The following is a 22,181-nucleotide window of genomic DNA, read 5'->3' as shown; positions in this document are numbered from 1 at the left end:
GCTGAGGGTTTAGAGCCGAGGGATGTCTACTTTGAATTTGGACTGCAGCCATAATCGCTAACTGGCTACACAAAGTGAATGAATGATATACAAACGTGCTCACCGCACAGACATACAGGGGCATGAAAACTTGAAATCGGCCATTCCAATTAATCGGTCGACCTCTAATCTCAACATCAACTGTTCAGAGGAGAATGCATGAATCAGGCCTTCTTGGTCGAATTGCTGCAAAGAAACCACTACTAAAGGACACCAATAATAAGAAGAGACTTGCTTGGGCCAAGAAACATGAACAATGGACATTAGACTGGGGGAAATCTGTCCAAATTTGAGATTATTGGTTCCAACCGCTGTGTCTTTGTGAGACGCAGAGTAGTTGAACGGATGATATCCACATCTGTGGTTCCCACCGTGAAGCATGGAGGAAGAAGGTGTGATGTCGCTTTGCTGGTGACACCGTCAGTGATTCAAGGCACACTTAACCAGCATGGCTACCACAGCATTCTGCAGCGATACGCCATCCCATCTGGTTTGCACTTAGTCCCACTATCATGTATTTTTCAACAGGACAATGACCCAACACACCTCCAGGCAGTGTAAGGGCTATTTTACCAAGAAGGAGAGTGATGGAGTGCTGCATCAGATGACCTGGCCTCCACAATCACCCAACCTCAACCCAATTGAGATGGTTTAGGATGAGTAGGACCGCAGAGTGAAGGAAAAGCAGCCAACAAGTGCTCAGCATATGTGGGAACTCCTTCAAGACTGTTAGAAATGCAATGGTTGAGAGAATGTCAAGAGCATGCAAAGCTGTACTCAAGGCAAAGTGTGGCTACTTTGGAAAATCTCAAATCTAAAATATATTTTGATTTGTTTAACACTTTTTTGGTTCCGACATGATTCCATGTGTTATTTCATAGTTGTGATGTCTTCTCTATTTTTCTAAAATGTAGAAAATAGTAAAACTAAATGAAAACCCTTGAATGAGTAGGTGTGTCCAAACTTTTGACTGGTACTGTACATGTTTTGCTCAAAGCAGCCGTGAGTTGTACATCTGATTCTAATTCTCAAGAGGAAAGTTAAAACCCTCAGCTGTGGGGTCACTGAGGAGGACCAACATTGATAGAGGGATTGTCTGAACGGCACTGACATGCAGGGATGGAACATAAGGATTTTGGGCAATGGCCAGCAGACCACGATTTCAACTAGCCCAGGTAACATTCATGTCCTAACAGTGGCGTGTATTCATGGATGCCAAGGGAAGCCAGGCTTCCTCAAAAACTTTACCTAGGAAAAAATAAAAAACAGACAAAATAATGTATCTTTTGTTTCTGTGTTTCATAAATTTAATTCAATTCACAAGAGGCTGAATGTATCTCACTGGAGAAAGCATCGAGCGAGCGAAACAGCGCCGCTCTTTCTCTGTAGGTGTAGCCCATCTATCTGATGCTGTCTGGTCAAAAAGAGTATGATATTGTTACCGCCCATAGCAGACATTCTTACTAATCTGCTAGAGAACCAGTTCGTATTTAAGTATAACTTCTGTATAACTGAAGCCTTTAGTGAGAGGTCTAATGCTTTAATATTTAATCATTTCTGCACTCCGAATTCATATTCATTATATAATTTGGCCCGTTTAATTTTCTGGCTTGCCATTCCAAATAAAATAGTGAATTATTATTTGCTCATATAATTAAAAAACAACTCACTAGGCCTAGGCTAGGCCATAAGCAAAGGTAAACTGGGATATGACTAAAGAGTTACAGGGTGATATTTCCTGAAATAGACAGGTATTTTCCTTTCCACGGTAGCAAGATCTTGTCCATTTTTGGCAATTTTCTATTAAAATGTATTGTAGTGAGATGATTTCTTTCTTTCGGGATATGAATAACGAGTATGTCCACTTCACCGTCAGACCAGTTTATTGGTTAACTACACGGTAATGTAAAAATATTTTTTGTGAGCCAATGTGTAATATAGTTAACTTATCATAATTTGGTTGTAGTCCAGAGAGGTTAGAAAAAGTATCTAGATCATCTATGAGGCTGTGGAGAGAACCAAATTGTGGATTAAAAGAAAACATGAATCATCAGTGTACGATAAGACCTTTGTTTTTAAGCCCTGGATTTCTAGATATTATTGTTGGATCTGATTTTAATAGCTAATATTTTGATGGCCATAATAAATAGATATGCCGATAGTGGACTACCTTGTTTTACTCCTCTTGACAGTGTAATAGTTTCTGAGAAGTAGCCATTATTTACTATTTTAAAAGTAGCCATTATTTACTTTGAAAGGCTGGTCATCTCTGACATCAATTCCATTATCCTCGAAACCCTAGATCCACTCCAATTTGCATACCGCCCCAACAAATCCACAGATGATGCAATCTCTGTTGCACTCCACACTGCCCTTTTCCACCTGGACAAAAGGAACACCTATGTGAGAATGCTATTAACTGACTACAGCTCAATGTTCATGACCATCGTGCCTTCAAAGCGCTTAACTAAACTAAGGACCCTGGGACTAAACACCTCCCTCTGCAAATTGGATCCTGGACTTCCTGACGAGCCATCCCCTTGTGGTAAGGGTAGGTAACAACACATCTGCCTTGCTGATCCTCAACACAAGGGCCCCTCCGGGGTGTGTGCTCAGTCCCCTCCTGTGCTCCCTGTTCACCCATGACTGCATGGCCAAGCACGACTCCAACACCATCATTAAGTTTGCCGACGACACGACAGTGGTAGGCCTGATCACCGACTACGATGAGACAGCCTATAGGGAGGAGGTCAGAGACCTGGCAGTGTGGTGCCAGGATTAAAACCTCTCCCTCAACGTGATCAAGACAAAGGAGATGATTGTGGACTACAGAAAAAGGAGGACCGAGCACGCCCCCATTCTCATCGACAGGGCTGTAGTGGAACAGGTTGAGAGCTTCAAGTTCCATGGTCCAAACACATCAAGACAGTCGTGAAGAGGGCACAATAACACCTAATCCCCCTCAGGAGACTGAAAAGATTTGGCATGGGTCCTCAGATCCTCAAAAAGTTCTACAGCTACACCATCGAGAGCATCCTGACTGGTTGCATCACCGCCTGGTATGGCAACTGCTCAGCCTCCAACCGCAAGGCACTACAGAGGGTAATGTGTACAGCCCAGTACATCACTGGGGCCAAGCTTCCTGCCATCCAGGACCTCTATACCAGGCGGTGTCAGAGGAAGGCCCAAAACATTAAAGACTCCAGCCACCCTAGTCATAGACTGTTCTCTCTGCTACCGCAAGGCAAGCGGTACCGCAGCGCCAAGTCTAACAGATTCTACCCCAGATTTTCAGTGTTCTATTGTTTCCAGTACTTGTCTTATATTATATATATTATCTCCAATGTTTTGTCCATATAAAAAACCTGTCTGATTAAGATGAATAATATCCGACAATACCTTTTTAATTCTATGCACTTTGATTTGAATTTTTCATCACAACACTGAAGTGTAAGGTGCCTCCAATTTTTTCAATGGACTGGAACTTTATATTTACCACTTTACCACTCGGTAATAATGAAATCAGACCTTCTTGTTGAGTATCTACCATTTTTATAGGAGTGGTTAAAACATGCTAATAACGGTCCTCTTGAGTACATTAAAAAAGGTTTGATATACCTAAACTGGTATGCCATCAAGCCCTGGAGTTATCCCAGACTTAAAGGCTTTAATTGCATCAAGAAGTTCCTCCTCTGTAATTTGGCCTTCACATGAGTCTTTATGTACATTTTGTTCATTTTACATTATTAATAGGAGAAAAATCCTTACAATTATCTTTGGTTAGTGGAGCTAGAGGAGACTGAAATGAAAACATATGCTTAAAGTACTTTGCATCCTCTTTCAAAATATTGTTTGGTGAAACATGGGTGCAACAACTTTAAGTTAATTATTTTTGGTAGCATTTCTATTTAGTAATTAAAAAATATATATATATATGTTTTACCTCTTTTTCTCCCCAATATTAGTCTTGTCTCATCGCTGCAACTCCTGTATGGACTCGGAAGAGGCAAAGGTCAAGAGCCGTGCGTCCTCCGAAACACAACCCAACCAAGCCGCACGCACTGCTTCTTGACACAATGCCCACTTAACCTGGAAGCCACCCGCACCAATTGTCACGTCCTGACCAGTAATAGGGATTATTTGTTATTGTAGTTTGGTCAGGACGTGGCAGAGGGTATTTGTTTTATGTGGTTAGGGGGTTATGGTTATTGTAGAGGGGTGTTTTATTTATGTGTTCCGGGGTTTTGGTGTATGTTCTGTTTTTTTGTATTCTAGGTTTCTAGTTTGTATATTTCTTTGTGGTCTGTGTGGCTCTCGATCAGGAACAGCTGTTCATCGTTGTTCCTGATTGAGAGTCATATTGAAAGAGCTTGTTTTCACCTGTTTGTGGGTAGTTGTTTTTGCACTGCTTTTAGTTAGCCTGCAAAACTGTTCCTGTCGTTCTTTGTTTATTGTTTTTTCGTGTTCTTTATAATAAATATAATGTTGAGCACGCAACCTGCTGCGCCTTGGTCTTTACATTACGACACCCGTGACAGAACTACCCACCAAACACGGACAAAGCAGCGGAGGAAGGAGCAACGGGTGGACTGTCGCGAGTCATGGACTTGGGAGCAGATTCTGGCCGGAGAGGGCCCATGGAGGAAGTCTTGTGAGGACCGGGAACGCTACCGGGGAACACGGCTGGCGAGGAAGCCGGAGAGGCACCCCCAATAATTTTTTTGGGGTGGGCACACGGGTAGTTTGGCTGGGCCAAGGGTGAGCCCTAAGCCAGCTCCCCGTGCTTATTGTGAGGAACGTATGGAGTGGAGGGCGCCGAGGTATGCAGAAGTGCGCACGATCTCGCCCATACGCACGCACAGTCCAGTGCGAGTGATCCCAGCCCCTCGCAAGTGCCGTGCTAGAGTGGGCATCCAGCCTGGTAGGCGGATGCCTGCGCAGCGCATCTAGTCACCGGTGCGCCTCCTAGGTCCAGGCTACCCTACGCCCGCTCTACGCACGGCAACCATCAGGCCCCTGCACAACCCAGTTCGCCCTGTACCAGCACTCCGCTCGTACAGGGCTACTAGTTCCATCCAGCCAGGACTGGTTGTGCAGGAGGTGCGATCGAGACCGCCTGTGCGCCTCCACGGCCCGGTATATCCACAGCCAGCATCACGCACCAGGCCTCCAGTGCATCAGCCCAGTCCAACTCAGCCTGTTCCCACTCCCCGCACTAGCCCTGAGGTGCGTGTCCCCAAACTGGCACTTCCAGTACCAGCACCACGCATCAGGCTTCCGGTGCGGCAGCCCAGTCCAACTCAGCCTGTTCCCGCTCCCCGCACTAGTCCTGAGGTGCGTGTCCCCAGGCTGGTACCTCCACTACCAGCCCCACGCATCAGGCTTCCAGTGCGTCAGCCCAGTCCCGAGCTTCCGACGACAGCGCCCTGTCCAGAGTGTCCGGCAACAGTACCCCGTCCAGAGTGTCCGGCGACAGTACCCCGTCCAGAGTGTCCGGAGACAGTGCCCCGTCCAGAGTGTCCGGCAACAGTGCCCCGTCCAGAGTGTCCGGAAACAGTACCCCGTCTAGAGTATCCGGTAAGAGTATATAGCCCGGAACCAAGAGAGACGGCCCACTGTTCAGAGCCGAGTGAGACGGCCCACAGTTCGGAACGGAGTGAGAGGGTCTACAGTCCAGAACCGAGTAAGACGGCCTACAGTCCGGAGCCAAGTGAGAAGGCCTACAGCTCAGAACCGAGTGAGTCGGCCTGCAGCTCAGAACCGAGTGAGTCGGCCTGCAGCTCAGAACCGAGCGAGTCTGCCTGCGGTCCGTTACCGAGCGAGTCTGCCTACGGTCCGGGAACCGAGCGAGTCTGCCTACGGTCTGGAGCTTCCAGAGTCGGCCCACAGTCCAGAGCCCCCAGAGACGCTCTACAGCCCTGAACATTCTGCAGGGGTGGACTGGTCAGGGGGTGGTTGTAGACCGGAACCTGAGCCACCTCCAGTATAGGTGGGTTGGGGAGAGGGGGTTTAGCACAGGAGGTTATGTGGGTTATGGTTAGGGGGTTATGGTTATTGTAGAGGGGTGTTTTATTTATGTGTTCTGGGGTTTTGGTGTATGTTCTGGTTTTTGGATTCTAGGTTTCTAGTTTTGTATATTTCTTTGTGGTCTGTGTGGCTCTCGATCAGGAACAGCTGTTCATCGTTGTTCCTGATTGAGAGTCATATTGAAAGAGCTTGTTTTCACCTGTTTGTTTGTGGGTAGTTGTTTTTGCACTGCTTTTAGTTAGCTTGCAAAACTGTTCCTGTCGTTCTTTGTTTATTGTTTTTTCAAGTTCTTTATAGTAAATATAATGTTGAGCATGCAACCCGCTGCGCCTTGGTCTTTACATTACGACACCCGTGACACCAATGTGTCGGAGGAAACACCGTACACCTGGCGACCATGTCAGCTTGCACTGCGCCCGGCCTGCCACAGGAGTCTCTAGTGTGCGCAAACATCCCTGCCGGCCAAACCCTCCCCTAACCCAGACGACGCTGGGCCAATTGTGCGCCACCCCTTGAGTCTCCAGTTCGCAGCCGGCTGCGACAGAGCTTGGACTCAAACCCAGAATCTCTAGTGACACAGCTAGCACTGCGATGCAATGCTTTAGACCACTGCTCCACTCGGGAGGCCCCTTTTGGTTGCATTTCTATATTGAAAATGATTATTATTATTTTTTTAATAACAGTAGATTAATGTTACCAAACTGGCTAATTGTTGCCCATGAAAGGAAGTTTGGCTAGCGAGCAAGCATTTTAGCCAGGTAGCATAGGACAACAAAAACTAAAAGCGTGTGCTGTATGATAGTCATAGACCATTTTGTCAACAGGAAAGATTGGAGGTTGACATTGGCGTTTCTCTACAATTAGGGTGAGTCAACATGTTTTTTCTACTTACACACACACACACAGACAGACAGAAAAATCAGTAGCATGGACAGCCAAATTATAGTTAGCTTGCATTGATTGGAATAAACTTGCTGTAACTCTGGTGTTCTAAATAAATAGTTGTTTAGTAGCGCAGAAAATGTTGGAAACATTAACTTGATTGACCATGCTGTAGGTAACTGTTTGTTACATGCAATGTGCTTAGTGGACTCCACCAGATAGATGTTGCTCTCCTGTTTTGTGATGAAACAAAGGTGTGGTTGAATTTATTCTGCCACTGTGTCTTCTTATTGTCTTGGCCTTAAGCCTATATATGACATTGTCAAGGCACATGAACTAACAGGTTATAGAGCAAACAAAGCAATTATCACAACACATAAGTTGTAATATGGTTTTTTTTCCTGGCTTTGCTTCCCCAGTGATTTTACCCACACACGGCTACTGCTCATAGGTGGGCTGCGAGCTCGCGATCGACCTGTTGGAGACCCCTACAGCATGCATCTCTCCATCTCCTTTCCATACCCGAAACACATATATCATCAGTTATTTAAGAACTGGGGTGTATATATAAAGCACAATTGGGAGGAAATCAGAAAACACAGATAATTCATTATCCCATAATTTTTTTTATAGTTTTAATGCAAATTCTGATCATTTCAAGCACTGTTTCAATCAAGTTTAACTAACCTTGTCATTTCAACAACATGTTCAGTGAATATAACATAAAAAGGTTCCAGAGTATATCATTCATTCTTTAATTCCTTCAATATAAAAAAGCTGAAAAACACTGACATTCAACAGAATTCCACAAGAAGTCCTAATCATAGATCCAATTCCATAAATCTAGAGCAGGTATTTCCTAACTGGGGTACACAATGCCATCCGGGGTACGCCAAATAAAAATGTGATTCACTTTTTTACATTTTTTATAAAAATTTATTTTCTTCACATTTTCAAAGAGTCCATTTATATTTTCCAACGGGGCTATACATTTGGGTGAGGTTTTTTCCTCGTCTGAGTAGCCTCGTTTCACTGCCAAAAATAAAACTAAACCATTTAGTGTTCAGCGAAATAACAACACAATGTCAAATACAGGTAGCCTAGTCAAATAATGAACATCCAATCACATTAACCGTTACTCTCTCACGGGAATTCCACTAACGGTCGGTATGCAGCCAAATGTAGCTGCTGCTCATTCTGTTTGCTCGAAAATTGATAAATGGTTAAAAAAGTAAGGCCCGCGTCCATAGAGACACATACCCGCTCTACTGGTAGTACTGCTACTACCAGCAGTACTACACCTGCACCTGTCGACGACACAAGTTGTTCTGCTTCCACGAGCACAACATTGATTTGGGGTTAACTTATATTGGGAGTAGTGCCTTTCCTCAGCCACGGTGTGTTATGTGCAAAAGTACTATCTCACAACTCGATGAAACCTTCACTCTTGCGCAGACATTTAGAAACAAAACATGCCAATTTGAAAAATAAGCCACAGGAGTTTTTTGAACGAGAATTAAGATGACTTTTGAGTAGTTAGACATGTATAAAAGCAACAGATACAATTAATAAGGGGCTAGAAGCGTCTTATATGGTGAGCTACCGAGTGGCTAGGACAAACAAGCCCCATACTATTGTGGAGGACTTAATTCTTCCTGCTGCCGCGGATATGGCTGGGACAATGTTTGGGGGAAAAGGCCAAAAAAACTATACAGACAATTACTTCATCAAACAACACTGTTTCACGACGCATCAGGGACATGGCAGGAGCAGTGGCGGTTCTAGACCATTTCAACTGGGGGGGCCAAGCTGGAGCCAGTTGTACTGTTAGAGGGGCCAGTTACATTAGACATTATTGTTGTCATATCGTTTTCTTCACTGCATTGCAGGCATTAGCAGGCAAAATACCATGTTCCGCGTTGCCACTGTCTAATAACGGATGTAAAAAAAAAAATTATAGCAAAAATGTGTTATGTAAAAATTATTTCATACTCCACATATAGGGGGGCCACAAGGGGGTCCAAAATTGTTGTCACAGGGGCACTGCCCTGTCATGGCACAAAAGCCATGACAGGGAGACATAGAGGAGTGGTAACGCGCATGCAAGCAGTTGCTCCCAACGCCACTTGGGTACACTGCAGCAACCACCGAGCCAAACGAATGCCTGGCAGCTTGAAATACGTTTTGACACTACAGTGAAAATGGTTAACTTTGTTAAAGCGAGGCCCCTGAACTGTCGTGTATTTTCTGCACTATGCAATGATATGGGCAGCGACCATGTAATGCTTTTACAACATACAGAAATGCGCTGGTAATCAAGGGGCAAAGTATTTACATGTTTTTTTTAATTGAGAGATGAGCTTAAAGTTTTCTTTACTGAGCATAATTTTCACTTGTCTGACCGCTTGCATGATGACGAGTTTCTCTCACGACTGGCCCATCTCGCCTGAATGATCTGAATCTAGGGTTACAGGGACTCCCCGCAACTATATTCAATGTGCGGTACAAAATTGAGGCTATGATTAAGAAGTTGGAGCTCTTCTCTGTCTGCATTAACAAGGACAACACACAGGTATTTCCTTTCATTGTATGATTTTTTTGTGGACAAATGAACTCAAGCTTACGGACGAAGTCAAATGTGATATAGCAAAGCACCGGAGTTGGGTGCGCAATTACGCAGGTACTTTCCCAAAATGGATGACACAAGCAACTGGATTCGTTATCCCTTTCATGCCTCCAGTCCACTTACCAATATCTGAACAAGAGGGTCTCATCGAAATTGCAACAAGCGGTTATGTGAAAATGTAATTTAATCAGAAGCCACTGCCAGATTTCTGGATTGGGCTGCGCTGAGTATCCTGCCTTAGCAAATCGCGCTGTTAAGACACTGATGCTCTTTGCAACCACGTACCTATGTGAGAGTGGATTCTCGGCCCTCACTAGCATGAAAAAGAAATACAGGCACAGACTGTGTGTGGAAAATTATTTAAGACTGAGACTCTCTCCAATACAATGTGCATCCTTATAAGCATACCCTTCTCATTAACCTGTGGTGAGTTATTCACAATTTTCGATGAACAAATCAAGTTTTATATGTAAGATGGCTAAATAAACATCAAAATGATTGATTATTATATTATTATTTGTGCCCTGGTCCTATAAGAGCTCTTTGTCAATTCCCACGAGCTTGGTTGTGACAAAAACTCACACTAATTGTTATTTTTAAATAATGTATCTTATATAGTGTGTGTGTGTGTCAGGCTTACAATAATGGCAAAAAACAACATTTGAGAGTGCGCTGACCCTGGTGCTAGAGGGGGTACGCAGCTGGAGGTTGAATGTTTGAAGGGGTACGGGACTATAATACGTTTGGGAACCACTGATCTAGAGTATATGATACTGTATGTTTACATAAAATTGGCAACAATAAAACATTGCCAAAATACAAGCAGTGAGTAGGAAATGGTTGGTGTAGGCAATGAGGGAAAAAAATAATATAATTCACTTTCCCTTCCTAACCCCAACCTCATCAATCAATCTTTATTGAAACAAAGGTCAAGTAGGCCTACATTGACAAAGAAACATTTGAGAAAACCTTGGTGTATATTTCTGTTCTCATAAAAGCCTTTAAAGTTCAAGGTCTTCAGCTAATCATCAGTTTTATTTCTGTGAAAATGAATTGACGCCATGGCGACTCTGAAACCAAGGTTATTGTAGCATTGTTGTGAGAATGCTGTGTTATCCCCAGTACACTTCAGCCTTGTGCTGACTTTATCTGTAGAGTGCCATGGAGGCACTCTGATACAAATACATGTAGGAGTCACTCAGCAGCCTGCGGACAGGCTCTCCAGCCTTGGAGGGGTCAGCCCGTGCTAGCTCCTCCTCTGACTGAGACAGGAAGTCACCCACCTCAGGACAAGCCCTGATCTCTGGAATGTTGTAGCCACTCTGGTCATCACCTGAGGGGACTGAAGATTAGAAATCTGACAAGTGAAAGACAGATAAGACTAGACATTTACGTCAGGTTGCAGTGTTCTCTACATCAGGTTCAAAGACAAAGTAAGTCATTGGGTATCTAGTGACAAGTAAGACAAATAAATAACTTTACAAGGCAAGGAACAGTCTGCAATTGAACGGAAACTATTATTTGTTCAGCACCTCAGAAGAAATGGATTTAGTGGTCTGTTCTTCCTTTTAGAATAATGTTTTACCAACCCGACATCCACTCAATAGGTTTTGAAATAAACTTTTGATGGCAACAGACAAGATTCTTAGACAAAGATACAAAAGTATGTGGACACCCCTTCAAATGAGTGGATTCGACTATTTCAGCTACACCCGTTGTTGATAGGTGTATAAAATCGAGCACACAGCCATGCAATCTCCATAGACAAACATTTTCAGTAGAATGGCCCGTACTGAAGAGCTAAGGGACTTTCAACGTGGCACCGTCATAGGATGCCACCTTTCCAACAAGTCAGTTCATCAAATTTTTGGTGGAGGAGGAATAATGGTCTGGGGCTGTTTTTCATGGTTTGGGCTAGGCCCCTTAGTTCCAGTGAAGGGAAATCTTAACGCTACAGCATTTAATGACATTCTAGACGATTCTGTGCTTCCAACTTTGTGGCAACAGTTTGGGAAGGCCTTTTCCTGTTTCAGCATGACAATGCCCCTGTGCAGACAGCGAGGTCCATACAGAACTTATTTGTTGAGATCGGTGTTGAAGAACTTAACTGGCCTGCACAGAGCCCTGACCTCATCTCCATTGAACATCTTTGGGATGAATTGGAACGTTGACTGTGAGCCAGGCCTAATCGCCCTCCTGTGGCTGAATGGAAGCAAGTCCCCGACGCAATGTTCCAACATCTAGTGGAAAGCCTTCTCAGAAGGGTGGAGGCTGTTATAGCAGCAAAGGGGGACCAACTCCATATTGATGCCCATGATTTTGGAATGAGATGTTCGAAGAGCAGGTGTCCACATACTTTTGGTAATGTATTGTAACTGTGTTCTTTGAGGTTAATCTCACCACATCTGTCTGCCATGCTGTCGAAGAAGAGCCAGGAGCGAGGGCCAGGGCCATACTTCACAAAGGACACATAGTGGCTGGTGTGGATACAGAGCACAGCGAACAACTGCATTTTGTGCCTAGGTACAGGGGCATCTGCTGGCACCTCCGCTGGCACTGCCAGGGCTCTAGGGCAGTGGCTCTGCCGAGAGGGATGAGTGTGCACCTGTCACAAAGGTAGAAGTGGAGATGGAGGATTGGGAAGAGGGAAAGTAGAAAGGGAGATTCAGTTAGATAAAGGAGATGAAATCAATATACTTGCAGGTAGAAAAGCTGTAGCTCAAAGAGTCATGCTGCTTAACTGTGTAGAGTGGGGTCTGAAATGATTGACACCCTTGATAAAGATGAGCAAAAATGACAGTATTAAATAAATATTTCAAATACTGAGCTATATTGTATGCTAAAAAAAGCCAAATAGCCCCATAATGTCAAATATCCACCACTGTATTTTACAGTAGGTATGGGGTTATTTTCTGCTTATGCATTCTCATTTCTATGCCGAACCCACCACTGGTGTGTGTGGCCAAAGAGCTCTAATTTCATGTCATCTGACCATAGCACCAGTTCCAATCCAAGTACCAATGCCGTTTAGCAAACTCCTGGAGTTTACATTTGTTGGATGACATGAAAATAAAGCTCTTTGACCACGCACACCAGCGGTGGGTTCGGCATCAAAATGAGAATGCATGAGCAGAAAAGAACTGCATACCTACTGTAAAATATGGTGTTGGATCGTTGATGTTATGGGGCTATTTTGCTTCCACTAGTCCTGGGGCCCTTGTTAAGGGCAGTCAGTGAGCACAGATGAAGGATATCAAGGATCTGGAAGGATTCTGTATGGAGGAATGGTCTAAGATTCCTCCCAATGTGTTCTCCAATCTCATAAAACGTTTTAGAAAAAGGCTCAGTGCTGTTATCCTCGCAAGGTATGGAAAACATGGTGTCAATCATTTTGACCCCTACCTTTTTGAGAGAAAAAAGATTTACTTGTTACTTGTTACTTGTATTTGTATAAAATAATATTATTTCCTTTTTTTTCATACAATATAGCTCAGTATTTATTTATGTTATACAGTCATTTTTGCTCATCTTTATGAAGGGTGGCAGTACTTTCTGACCCTACTGTATACCTGTGTCTTGCAGGTAGTGCAATACTGTTTGATTCTTCCTGGCTGGAGCTTGCGGTCTTGTAGGCACTGGGGGCACTCGTACTCTGCCAGACGCCCACAGAGGAAGCATTCTCGGGGGGCTGATGGGAGAAGTAGGTGGAAAGGTGTCACTCAGCCTGAAGACAGTTTACTATGGTAAGCTATGCGTAGGGAGTTACTGCATGGCCTTACTTTTATTCATAGGTATACGTGGCATATGTGTGATTATGCGATTGTGCTGAAACTCACAGTTGTATAGAAGATCTGTGATGTCAAATTCTGTTGAGGGGATAATGTGGGGGAACATCTTGTACTTCTTCCCAAACCTTGGCATGTGGACCATGAGGCAGGATGGGATCTGAGGGACATATTAGAGACATTAAAGGTCCAATGGAGCCTTTTTTATCTGAATATCAAATCATTTCTGGGTAACAAATAAGTACTCTACCTTAATGTGATTGTTTTCAATTCAAATTGTTAGAGCAATTTCTCAAGCAAGAATTTTGCTAGGACTATCTGGGTGTGGTTTGAGTGGGGAGGGGAAAACAGAAAACTAGTTGTTATTGGCAGAGAGGTTTGGAACTCTATTTCTTATTGGTCTATTAAGTCAATTTACTAAACCAAAACTCCATCCCATCAAAACAGGCAGAAATTTCAGGCATTCTCAAACAGCTCTTACACTAAAAGAGCATTATCATAATTTTCACAATTTCACAGTATTATTCCAACTTCATAGTGTGGAAATATATATAAAACACAGGGAAATCTCATTTTTCACTGCACAGGGCCTAAATATTAAAACAAAGTGATTGCCTTCTAAACAAAAGGTGCGCTGCCTACAAGGCCTTGTAAATATTGGTCCTTAGATAACCTTGCAAAGTATCACCCACCTCCTCAAACTTGAGGCCACAAGACAGCAAGGAGATATCCAGGAGTTGCTGGACAGTGGGAGTCTGTGTCACCTGCTCCTTATCCAGAATAATCTGGAATGTGTAGGCATCCTGAGATGTGTTGTTATTCGACCTGAGGCCCAGAGCACAATCAAGCTAAGCAACTCAGTCATGGCAGTGTCAAATAAGGTCTAACAGACACTCAGAATCCCAGAGAATGGAGATAAGTGTGAGGAGGGGAAGCAAGGAGAAATAAGTGGCCTACAGCATAACATGCAAGAAAGAGAACATGTATTGATCAGGAGGGCAACTAGAGAAAGGTGTAAGGTGAACTGGTTCAAACCTGAGTTTAAGCAATGACTTCATGCAAAGCACCCGCTGTAGAAGGATTGTGATGAACTCTTCAGGGTCTGCATGGAGGCAGGATAACACCATTTAGGTGAAATCAGAGACACTGCAGCCATTTAAAAATCCTAATTCAGACATCATTTCCCTTGGCTGGTATTTCATTTCTGTTTAAACACGACAGTAAAGAGACCCATAGAATCAGCACTCTGAGAAGTGTGTGAGCGTACCTTTCTCTTCTGTTACAAAGGTGTCACATCCGAGCTGCTTGCGGAAGTTCATTACGCTCTCAGCAGGCACAAAACCTTGTCTGTGGATAACACACACACTATTGTCACTCTTGGTGGCCACACACGAAGATACACACAACACACTTTCCCATAATACAAACACACAGAGATGCACATTCATATGAAGTGCATATACCTGAACATACCCTACCAATGTGCCAGAGTAATATCAGACATGCATTACAACCACATAAAGGCTATTGTGTTTCAGTCTAGGTTGAATTACAATGTCATAACGCCCTTATTTGAAGACCAGCTGATAATACAGGCCTGCCTGAGGGTCAAGAGGATCTAGAAAACCGCAAGTACAGACAATGTTTATACCTGCGCAAACGGTTGACAATGTCTTTCTTCAGAGAGCGAGATATGCTCTTTTCTGTGCCAGCTGGTTTGTGGCAAACACTGTCCAGGGTCATCGACGAGCTGAACAGACTGTGGAGAGAAGTAGTAGATTTATTATATTGGCAGTGGTCATGGTGCAACATTAATTCCTTTACTACAATAAACTGGGCTCAATGAAAAGGATCCCCAATAAATAGTCACATTTTCATACAATTCTGAGAGTTAGGAACAATGACCTACAGAAAAAACATTTGACCAGACGGGATTGAGTTAAGTTTACCTGAAGAGAGTGGCGTCGAGGTAGCAGGAGTTATAGTGCCCCTGGATCCCCTTCATCTTGCCCACGAGCAAAGACAGGGCTTCCGACTCAGGGATAGGGGGGACGTTCTCGTCTGTTTCCTCCAATGGAATGACTGATACAAACCATACAAAAACATTATGAAGTACCACTTAGATAATAGAAATACAACTGGTACATGTTTTATATCTGCTGTTGGTTGGTGTTTGATTCATTGTGTGTTTGGTTTGGGGTGTGAGCTGCAAACTAATGCTTATTAGGTTATGGCATTGTAATAATAGCCTATCTACACTGTTCATGTGTGTGTTAGTGTTAGGTAGGATTAGGACCTATGTAAGTGGTGTCTAACCTGGGGGGATATCTGTTGCTTTGAGGGTCTCCTTTTCAGATGGGGGACATAAGAACCTTCCATCTGGACTGCACTTTGTGAGGGGCACAAACAAGGCCCTGCCCTCTTTACAAGTGAAATACTGCTGGCCTCCATACGTCCCGTCTGAGCAATTATTCACCTCATAATCCTGATGGCAAAACCACAAAAGAGTTGCTGAGGAATCAAAACTGATTGAGATATTTACATCTCAGAGGAGAATAATAGGCAAACTCAAGAACATTGCTTACACAGTTCACATCTTACACTCACCAGCTCAATTCCGGCCCAGTCGTTTTTATTTTCTGAAAGGACGCCCATCCAACGGATCACCCCGTATACAGTTATCCCAGTGTTGGATGTTACCTCCACAATGGATCCCACCTCAAAAGGGTGGTGGGACGGGCTTTGGGTTGGGGTTTGGGTGACATTCTGGTCTAAATGGTTTATACCTCTCACTTGTCGTTCACGAGATCCCATATTAGGCATGGAGTTGATACGCGACACCGCCTTTCTGTTTAGACCTGGGGGAGAAGAAGTTGAAGAGGGGTAAAAATGACACATCACATGGTTTCTCTCCTTGTCACAAATCCCATGTCATGAGACTGACCTGTGGTAAACATGTCTGTTTATCTCCACAAGAGGTATGCAGAGAGCTCAGAGCATGCAATATACACAAATTCCAGAGCATGTGATGGTGCTCTGCTGCTACATTCCAGAGCACCTCAGCCAGTTTGACCAGTTCTGTATAAGAACTGCTCTATGCCCCACTGTCTAGCCGCAGGTGCTGCTCATTGCCATTCAATAACATTTACCATTTCTAAGGGGGAGGTGGGGATTGTTTGCTTGTAGGGGCACCAATTCACAGCAGGTCCTACAGATTAACTTTGAAAGTGATGATAATCATTCAAAGAATTCTGTCTTACATTTTAGTAATTTAGAAGGCGCTCTTATCCAGAGCAACTTACATTTTCATACTTTTTTGTACTGGCCCCCGGTGGGAATCAAACCAACAACCCTGGAGTTGCAAGTACCATGCTTTACAAACTGAGCCACATGTGTCTTTGCAAAGCATGTTTAAAATGAGACCAAGCCACAGGATTCTGAAAGCTGATATTCTTTTCCTGGTACCATTGCTGTGCTTTCTTTCAAGAAAGCATGTACAGTATGTAGGCCAGGGATGGGCAACTTTGGCTTTTCGGTCTACATACCCCCACCTTGCGAGCAAAACATTTTAGTGGCCCCCCTCGTGACAGCAAAGAGAAACTTTAAGATTTAAAGTTAATTTCCTGCAATTCTACACATTTTGCCATGGTACAGAGAGAAGATTTAGCAATTTTCTAACTCATTTCATGCAATTGTACACATTTTGCCATGGTACAGAGAGAAGATTTAGCAATTTTCTGACTCATTTCATGCAATTCTACTCATTTTGCCATGGGGCGGAGAGAAAAATGTGCAGTTTTACAGCAAATTTCCTGCAATTCTACACATTTTGCTATAGAGTGGAGAAAAATGTTTGCCGTTTTTAATATGATAACTGATGATCAATGGGCCCCACCCCGGGCGGTAATTCGACCATGATTACTACAAGTTTACATAGCTGGCCGCTAGACTAATTACCAATCAAAAATAAATGAGCTGACATGGGCTAATTGAGTGACCGCTGATGCACAACCACATTTCAAAACTGCACCTTGTGTATTCTACTATTCTAACTCTCAACAGTAAGTTGAGAACCTGACTGAGCCCCCACCCCCCCAAAATAAATTGGCCCACGGTCCTACAAGAGGGGGGCTGCCAGTTGCCCATCCCTGATGTAGGCTAGTGGGTTGGAAAACTAGAAAAACCAGGTAAAATGTGTCATATTTGGTAAACAAATACATGTAGGCCTATGTGCTTGCATACTAATATATGAGAATACATGGGCATTGATCACCAGCAAGTAAACATACAGTACTAACCCTCTGAATAACTGTCTTTCCAGCAAGGGCCAATGCCTACAGAGTGCGCTGGGACAACCTGGATAATGTCTGCTGCACTGAACAGGGGGAGAGGGGCTGGCTTCTTAGGGGACACGGTTTGATCAGAGTCCTGCTGAAATGGAAAGGAAACAGGACAATTACAGTAAATCAGTAAATCAAGTACACTCAATCCCATACAGTAGCTGTGCTGAGAATTTTTACTGACGAGCCAGAAATACAACAAACTGCTTTCGAAGCAACTGCCAATTGCTCAGATAATGTTATCAAGTTTCAGATGTTACGTAAAAGTTAGGTGCTGTAACTAATCAGATAACATTTGGATCTTCCCCCGAGAGGAACATTCTTGTCTCCTGCTGTCACTTATGTAAATCAATGAGAAGTTCAGGTGTACTTGACAGGTACAGCTCACAGTGTCTGCCATACTGTGACATCAATAGGCTAAAATGTTTCGCTTATTGATGAGAGGATCAAACAGACAGTTGAAATTCCTGATTATGTGCTTATACTTTGGACAAAATGCTGGAATCCATTCCCTATGCTGACACGGGCTTGCATACCATATTTGTAGAAGTTGCATACTCACCACAAACTCAACCTCAAAGCCCAGCATCAGCAGGTCCCCTTGGTTCTCCTTCTTACCAATCAGCATCAGGTTCCGAACCAGGCCTGGCTGGTGACCTTTCTTGTGCTTAACCACTACCAAGTCATCCTGAGACAGTACACAGATGGCTGAAAAGAGCTGGGGGTTACACAGGAGCTCTAGGCGTTTGCTGGAGGGGGACACGAAGAGCAGCAGCTGGGCCTGGTGTCGGGTGAGGGGGTACGTGTCCTCCCTCTTCACCATGTCCCCGCTCTTAGGATTCCCACTGCTGCCACCTCCGTACAACAGTCCCATCAGCTCTCCCTTATGCATCACTGCTTCCACACGGCCGATACATCCTCTGGAGAAGCCTTTTCTCGCCTTCCCCCGTGTCACTATGAAGAACTTGTCCTTCCCATCTCCTTTAAATTCCATTCCTCTTCTAAAGTGAACAATGGTCCTGCTGACAAGCAATGCATAAATTGTGTGACTAGCAGGCACCCTGTCAGGGAAAGAAGTAAACAAAGTATTATTGTATCCTTATGATCATTCACTTGTATTATGAGAATGTGAGGTCACAGCCATTCCATTGTGCTGTCACTCAAAGCATGGCTTTAAATGTTCTAATGTATAAATAAATAAGTGCCAGATAGGTAGAGGCTGAGGCATATCTCTGTAGAGGTATACACAGCTTTTGAAATCAATTCATTTTAGAATGTTTGTGTTGTCTTGTGCAACCACCCCAAAACAATGAATCATCCAAAAAAAACGTTGGGATATTTTTTTTAGGCCGTTTTTAACGATAATTCAACATCCAGCTCAGTGATATCACCATAGTATTGGGATATAGAATACTGGAATGGACCTTCTTATAATGGGATAAAAGGTCAACCATTTTGGTCAACCATGGTCTGCCAGTACCGGCGCCGCAAAAAGTCAAGTAAACAACACTTTCCTGTGGATAACCTATCTCCACCTCCTACCGTCAAAAGGACCAACATGTACAACCGGTCAAGTAAGTGTAAATATCATTTCATTATTATGTCTTTTTTAGGGCGACTTCGGTCAGACTGCTAATGTTAAACAGTTAATTCAATAGTTACCCGGACTATCTTGCACTGATTCTATACACACACAATATATAGACTCCACTGACACACACGCACTATATTCTTTATTCATATTGTTATCTATCATGATTCCTGGTTACTTTACCCTGCCTCAATCACCTCGTACCACTGAACATTGATCTGGTACTGGTACTCCATGGCTATATTTTGGTGTATTTTATTACTCTTGTGTTACTATTTAATTTTGTGTTATTATATTTTAACTGTGCATCGTTGGGAAAGGCTCGTAAGCAAGCATTTCACGGTAAAGTCTACACCCGTTGTATTCGGCGCATGTGACAAATACAATTTGATCTGTCTGGAACTAAAATCACATAGCAACTGGCAACAATGTCTCTAACAATTATATTGTATTACACTGTCTACAGAAGACAGTCTTGTGTAAACCAATATCGAGTCGCCTACAGTGGTTGTATACGAAATTACTCCATTTAAATTGAGTCAATCTTACTGACCGTTTATACAAGTATCTGAAGAGCAGTTACTCCAAAGTACTACACGTTCTTCAGATGACTGGAAGGTACAACTGAATCCTCGGCGACTGTAGCTCGGAATAAGGAAGTATTCCAACGTAGATAGCCTAACTGGTATACTGTAGCGCTGTGACCGAACACGCCCATTTCATACTGTCCTCTCTGACAGTGACACTTCAGAATGAAGATTGTGATTGTTCTTCAAGAGAATTGTGACAGAGGAAGGGAATAGTAAAGTTGTCGTCCACCATGAATGATTCAGCGCACCCCTCTGCCCAATTGAGACATCGCATGTGACTAACACATTTCAGTTTGTACAGTATTTGTATTAGGGATCCACATTTGCTCTTCCTGTGGTCCAAACACATTAAGGCACTTACATTACATATAAAACAAAATATAAAACAGTGCATCAAATAACATTATTACACCACTACATATCTACAATGCAAAAGGTATAATACCACCATTAAACAATATTACAATGTACATGTGTGTAGAGGGAGTGTGCTAGCGCTTGTATACGTGTGTCTGTACATGTGTGTGTGTGTCCCTTCACAGTCCCTGCTGTTCCATAAGGTGTATTTATTTTTTTGCTTGCATCAGTTACCTGATGTGTAATAGAGTTCCATGTAGTCATGGCTCTATGTAGTACTGTGTGCCTCCTATAGTCTGTTCTGGACTTGGGGATTGTGAAGAGACCTCTGATGGCATGTCTTGTGGGGTATGCATGGGTGACAGCTCGGTACATTCAGCTTGTCAACCCTTCTAACAAAAGCAAGTAGTGATGAAGTCAATCTCTCTTCCACTTTGAGCCATGAGAGATTGACATGCATATCATTAATGTTAGTTCTCCATGTACTTTTAAGGGCCAGCCGTGCTGCCCTGTTCTGAGCCAATTGTAATTTTCCTAAGTTCCTCTTTGTGGCACCTGACCACACTACTGAACAGTAGTCCAGGTGCGACAATACTAGGGCCTGTAGGACCTGCCTTGATGATAGTGTTGTTAAGAAGGCAGAGCAGCGCTTTATTATGGACATACAGTACTTCTCCACATCTTAGCTCCTGTTGTATCAATATGTTTTGACCATGACAGTTTACAATCCAGGGTTACTCCAAGCAGTTTAGTAACCTCAACATTATTCTTTACAATATTTAGTTGAGGTTTAGGGTTTAGTGAATGATTTGTCTCAAATACAATGATTTCAGTTTTTTAACTATTTAGGACTAATTTATTCCTTGCCACCTATTCTGAAACTATGCAGCTCTTTCTTAAGTGTTGCAGTCATTTCACTTGCTGTAGTAGCTGACGTGTTTAGTGTTGAGTCATCTGCATACATAGACACACTGGCTTAACTGAATGTCAGTGGCATGTTCTTAGTAAAGATTGAAAAAAGTAAGGGGCCTAAACAGCTGCCCTGGGGAATTCCTGATTCTACCTGGATTATGTTGGAGAAGCTTCCATTAAAGAACACCCTCTGTGTTCTGCTAGACAGGTAAGTCATTATCCACAATATAGCAGGGGGTGTAAAGTCATAACGCATACGTTTTTCCAGCAGCAGACTATGATTGATAATGTCAAAACCAGCACTGAAGTCTAAAAAAACAGCCCCCACAATCTTATCATCAATTCCTCTCAGCCAATCATCAGTCATTTGTGTAAGTGCTGTGCTTGTTGAATGTCCTTCCCTATAAGCGTGCTGAAAGTCTGTTGTCAATTTGTTTACTGTAAAATAGCATTGTATCTGGTCAAAAATGTTTTACTACGGGTTGGTAACAGGCTGTAAGATTGACTCAATTTATATGGAGTAATTTCGTATGCAACCACTGTAGGCGACTCGATATTGGTTTACATTAGCCTGTCTTCTGTGGACAGTGTAATACAATATAATTGTTAGACATTGTTGCCAGTTGCTATGTGATTTTGGTTCCAGACAGATCAAAATCAAATAAAATGAATTGTATTTGTCACATGCGCCGAATACAACGGGTGTAGACTTTACCGTGAAATGCTTGCTTACGAGCCCTTCCCAACGATGCACAGTTAAAATATAATAACACAAAATTAAATAGTAACACGAGTAATAAAATACACAAATATAGCTATAGAGTATTTGAGCCAGTAAAGGGGGCTTTACTATTATTGGGAAGCGGAATTACTTTTGCTTCCCTCCAGGCCTGAGGGCACACACATTCTAGTAGGCTTACATTTGAAGAGATATCAAATAGGAGTGGCAATATCTGTCACGGTTGTCGTAGGAAGAAGCGGACCAAAGTGCAGCGTGATTATCGTTCCACATATTTATTTTGCTGTGAAACT

General features: G+C 43.2%; 1 protein-coding gene across 3 annotated transcripts; it reads right to left on the bottom strand.

Annotated features, from left to right (window-relative positions):
• Positions 1-10,402: 10,402 nt before the first annotated feature.
• LOC115150833 (ubiquitin carboxyl-terminal hydrolase CYLD) lies at positions 10,403-20,114 on the bottom strand. 3 transcript variants are annotated; one of them, XM_029694549.1, is made up of 14 exons: positions 19,844-20,113; positions 18,262-18,760; positions 17,658-17,787; positions 15,967-16,217; positions 15,676-15,844; positions 15,309-15,441; positions 15,011-15,118; positions 14,627-14,706; positions 14,395-14,461; positions 14,052-14,184; positions 13,411-13,519; positions 13,144-13,262; positions 11,975-12,179; positions 10,403-10,907 (listed from the first exon to the last, which is right to left on the bottom strand). In XM_029694549.1, exons 2-14 carry the CDS (start codon positions 18,691-18,693, stop codon positions 10,720-10,722), a joined length of 2,124 nt encoding a protein of 707 aa, XP_029550409.1. In that variant the 5' UTR covers positions 18,694-18,760; positions 19,844-20,113; the 3' UTR covers positions 10,403-10,719. The 3 variants fall into 3 exon arrangements, with proteins under 3 accessions (XP_029550409.1, XP_029550408.1, XP_029550410.1); XM_029694548.1 differs by having other exon boundaries at positions 17,658-17,790; positions 19,844-20,112; XM_029694550.1 differs by having other exon boundaries at positions 10,853-10,931; positions 17,658-17,790; positions 19,844-20,114.
• Between the last annotated feature and the right edge of the window lie 2,067 nt (positions 20,115-22,181).

Source organism: Salmo trutta, chromosome 16, assembly GCF_901001165.1.
Source record: "Salmo trutta chromosome 16, fSalTru1.1, whole genome shotgun sequence".
NCBI classification, from domain to species: domain Eukaryota; kingdom Metazoa; phylum Chordata; class Actinopteri; order Salmoniformes; family Salmonidae; genus Salmo; species Salmo trutta.
Note: the sequence above shows the minus strand (reverse complement) of the source record. Positions and strands in the feature narration are given on the sequence as shown.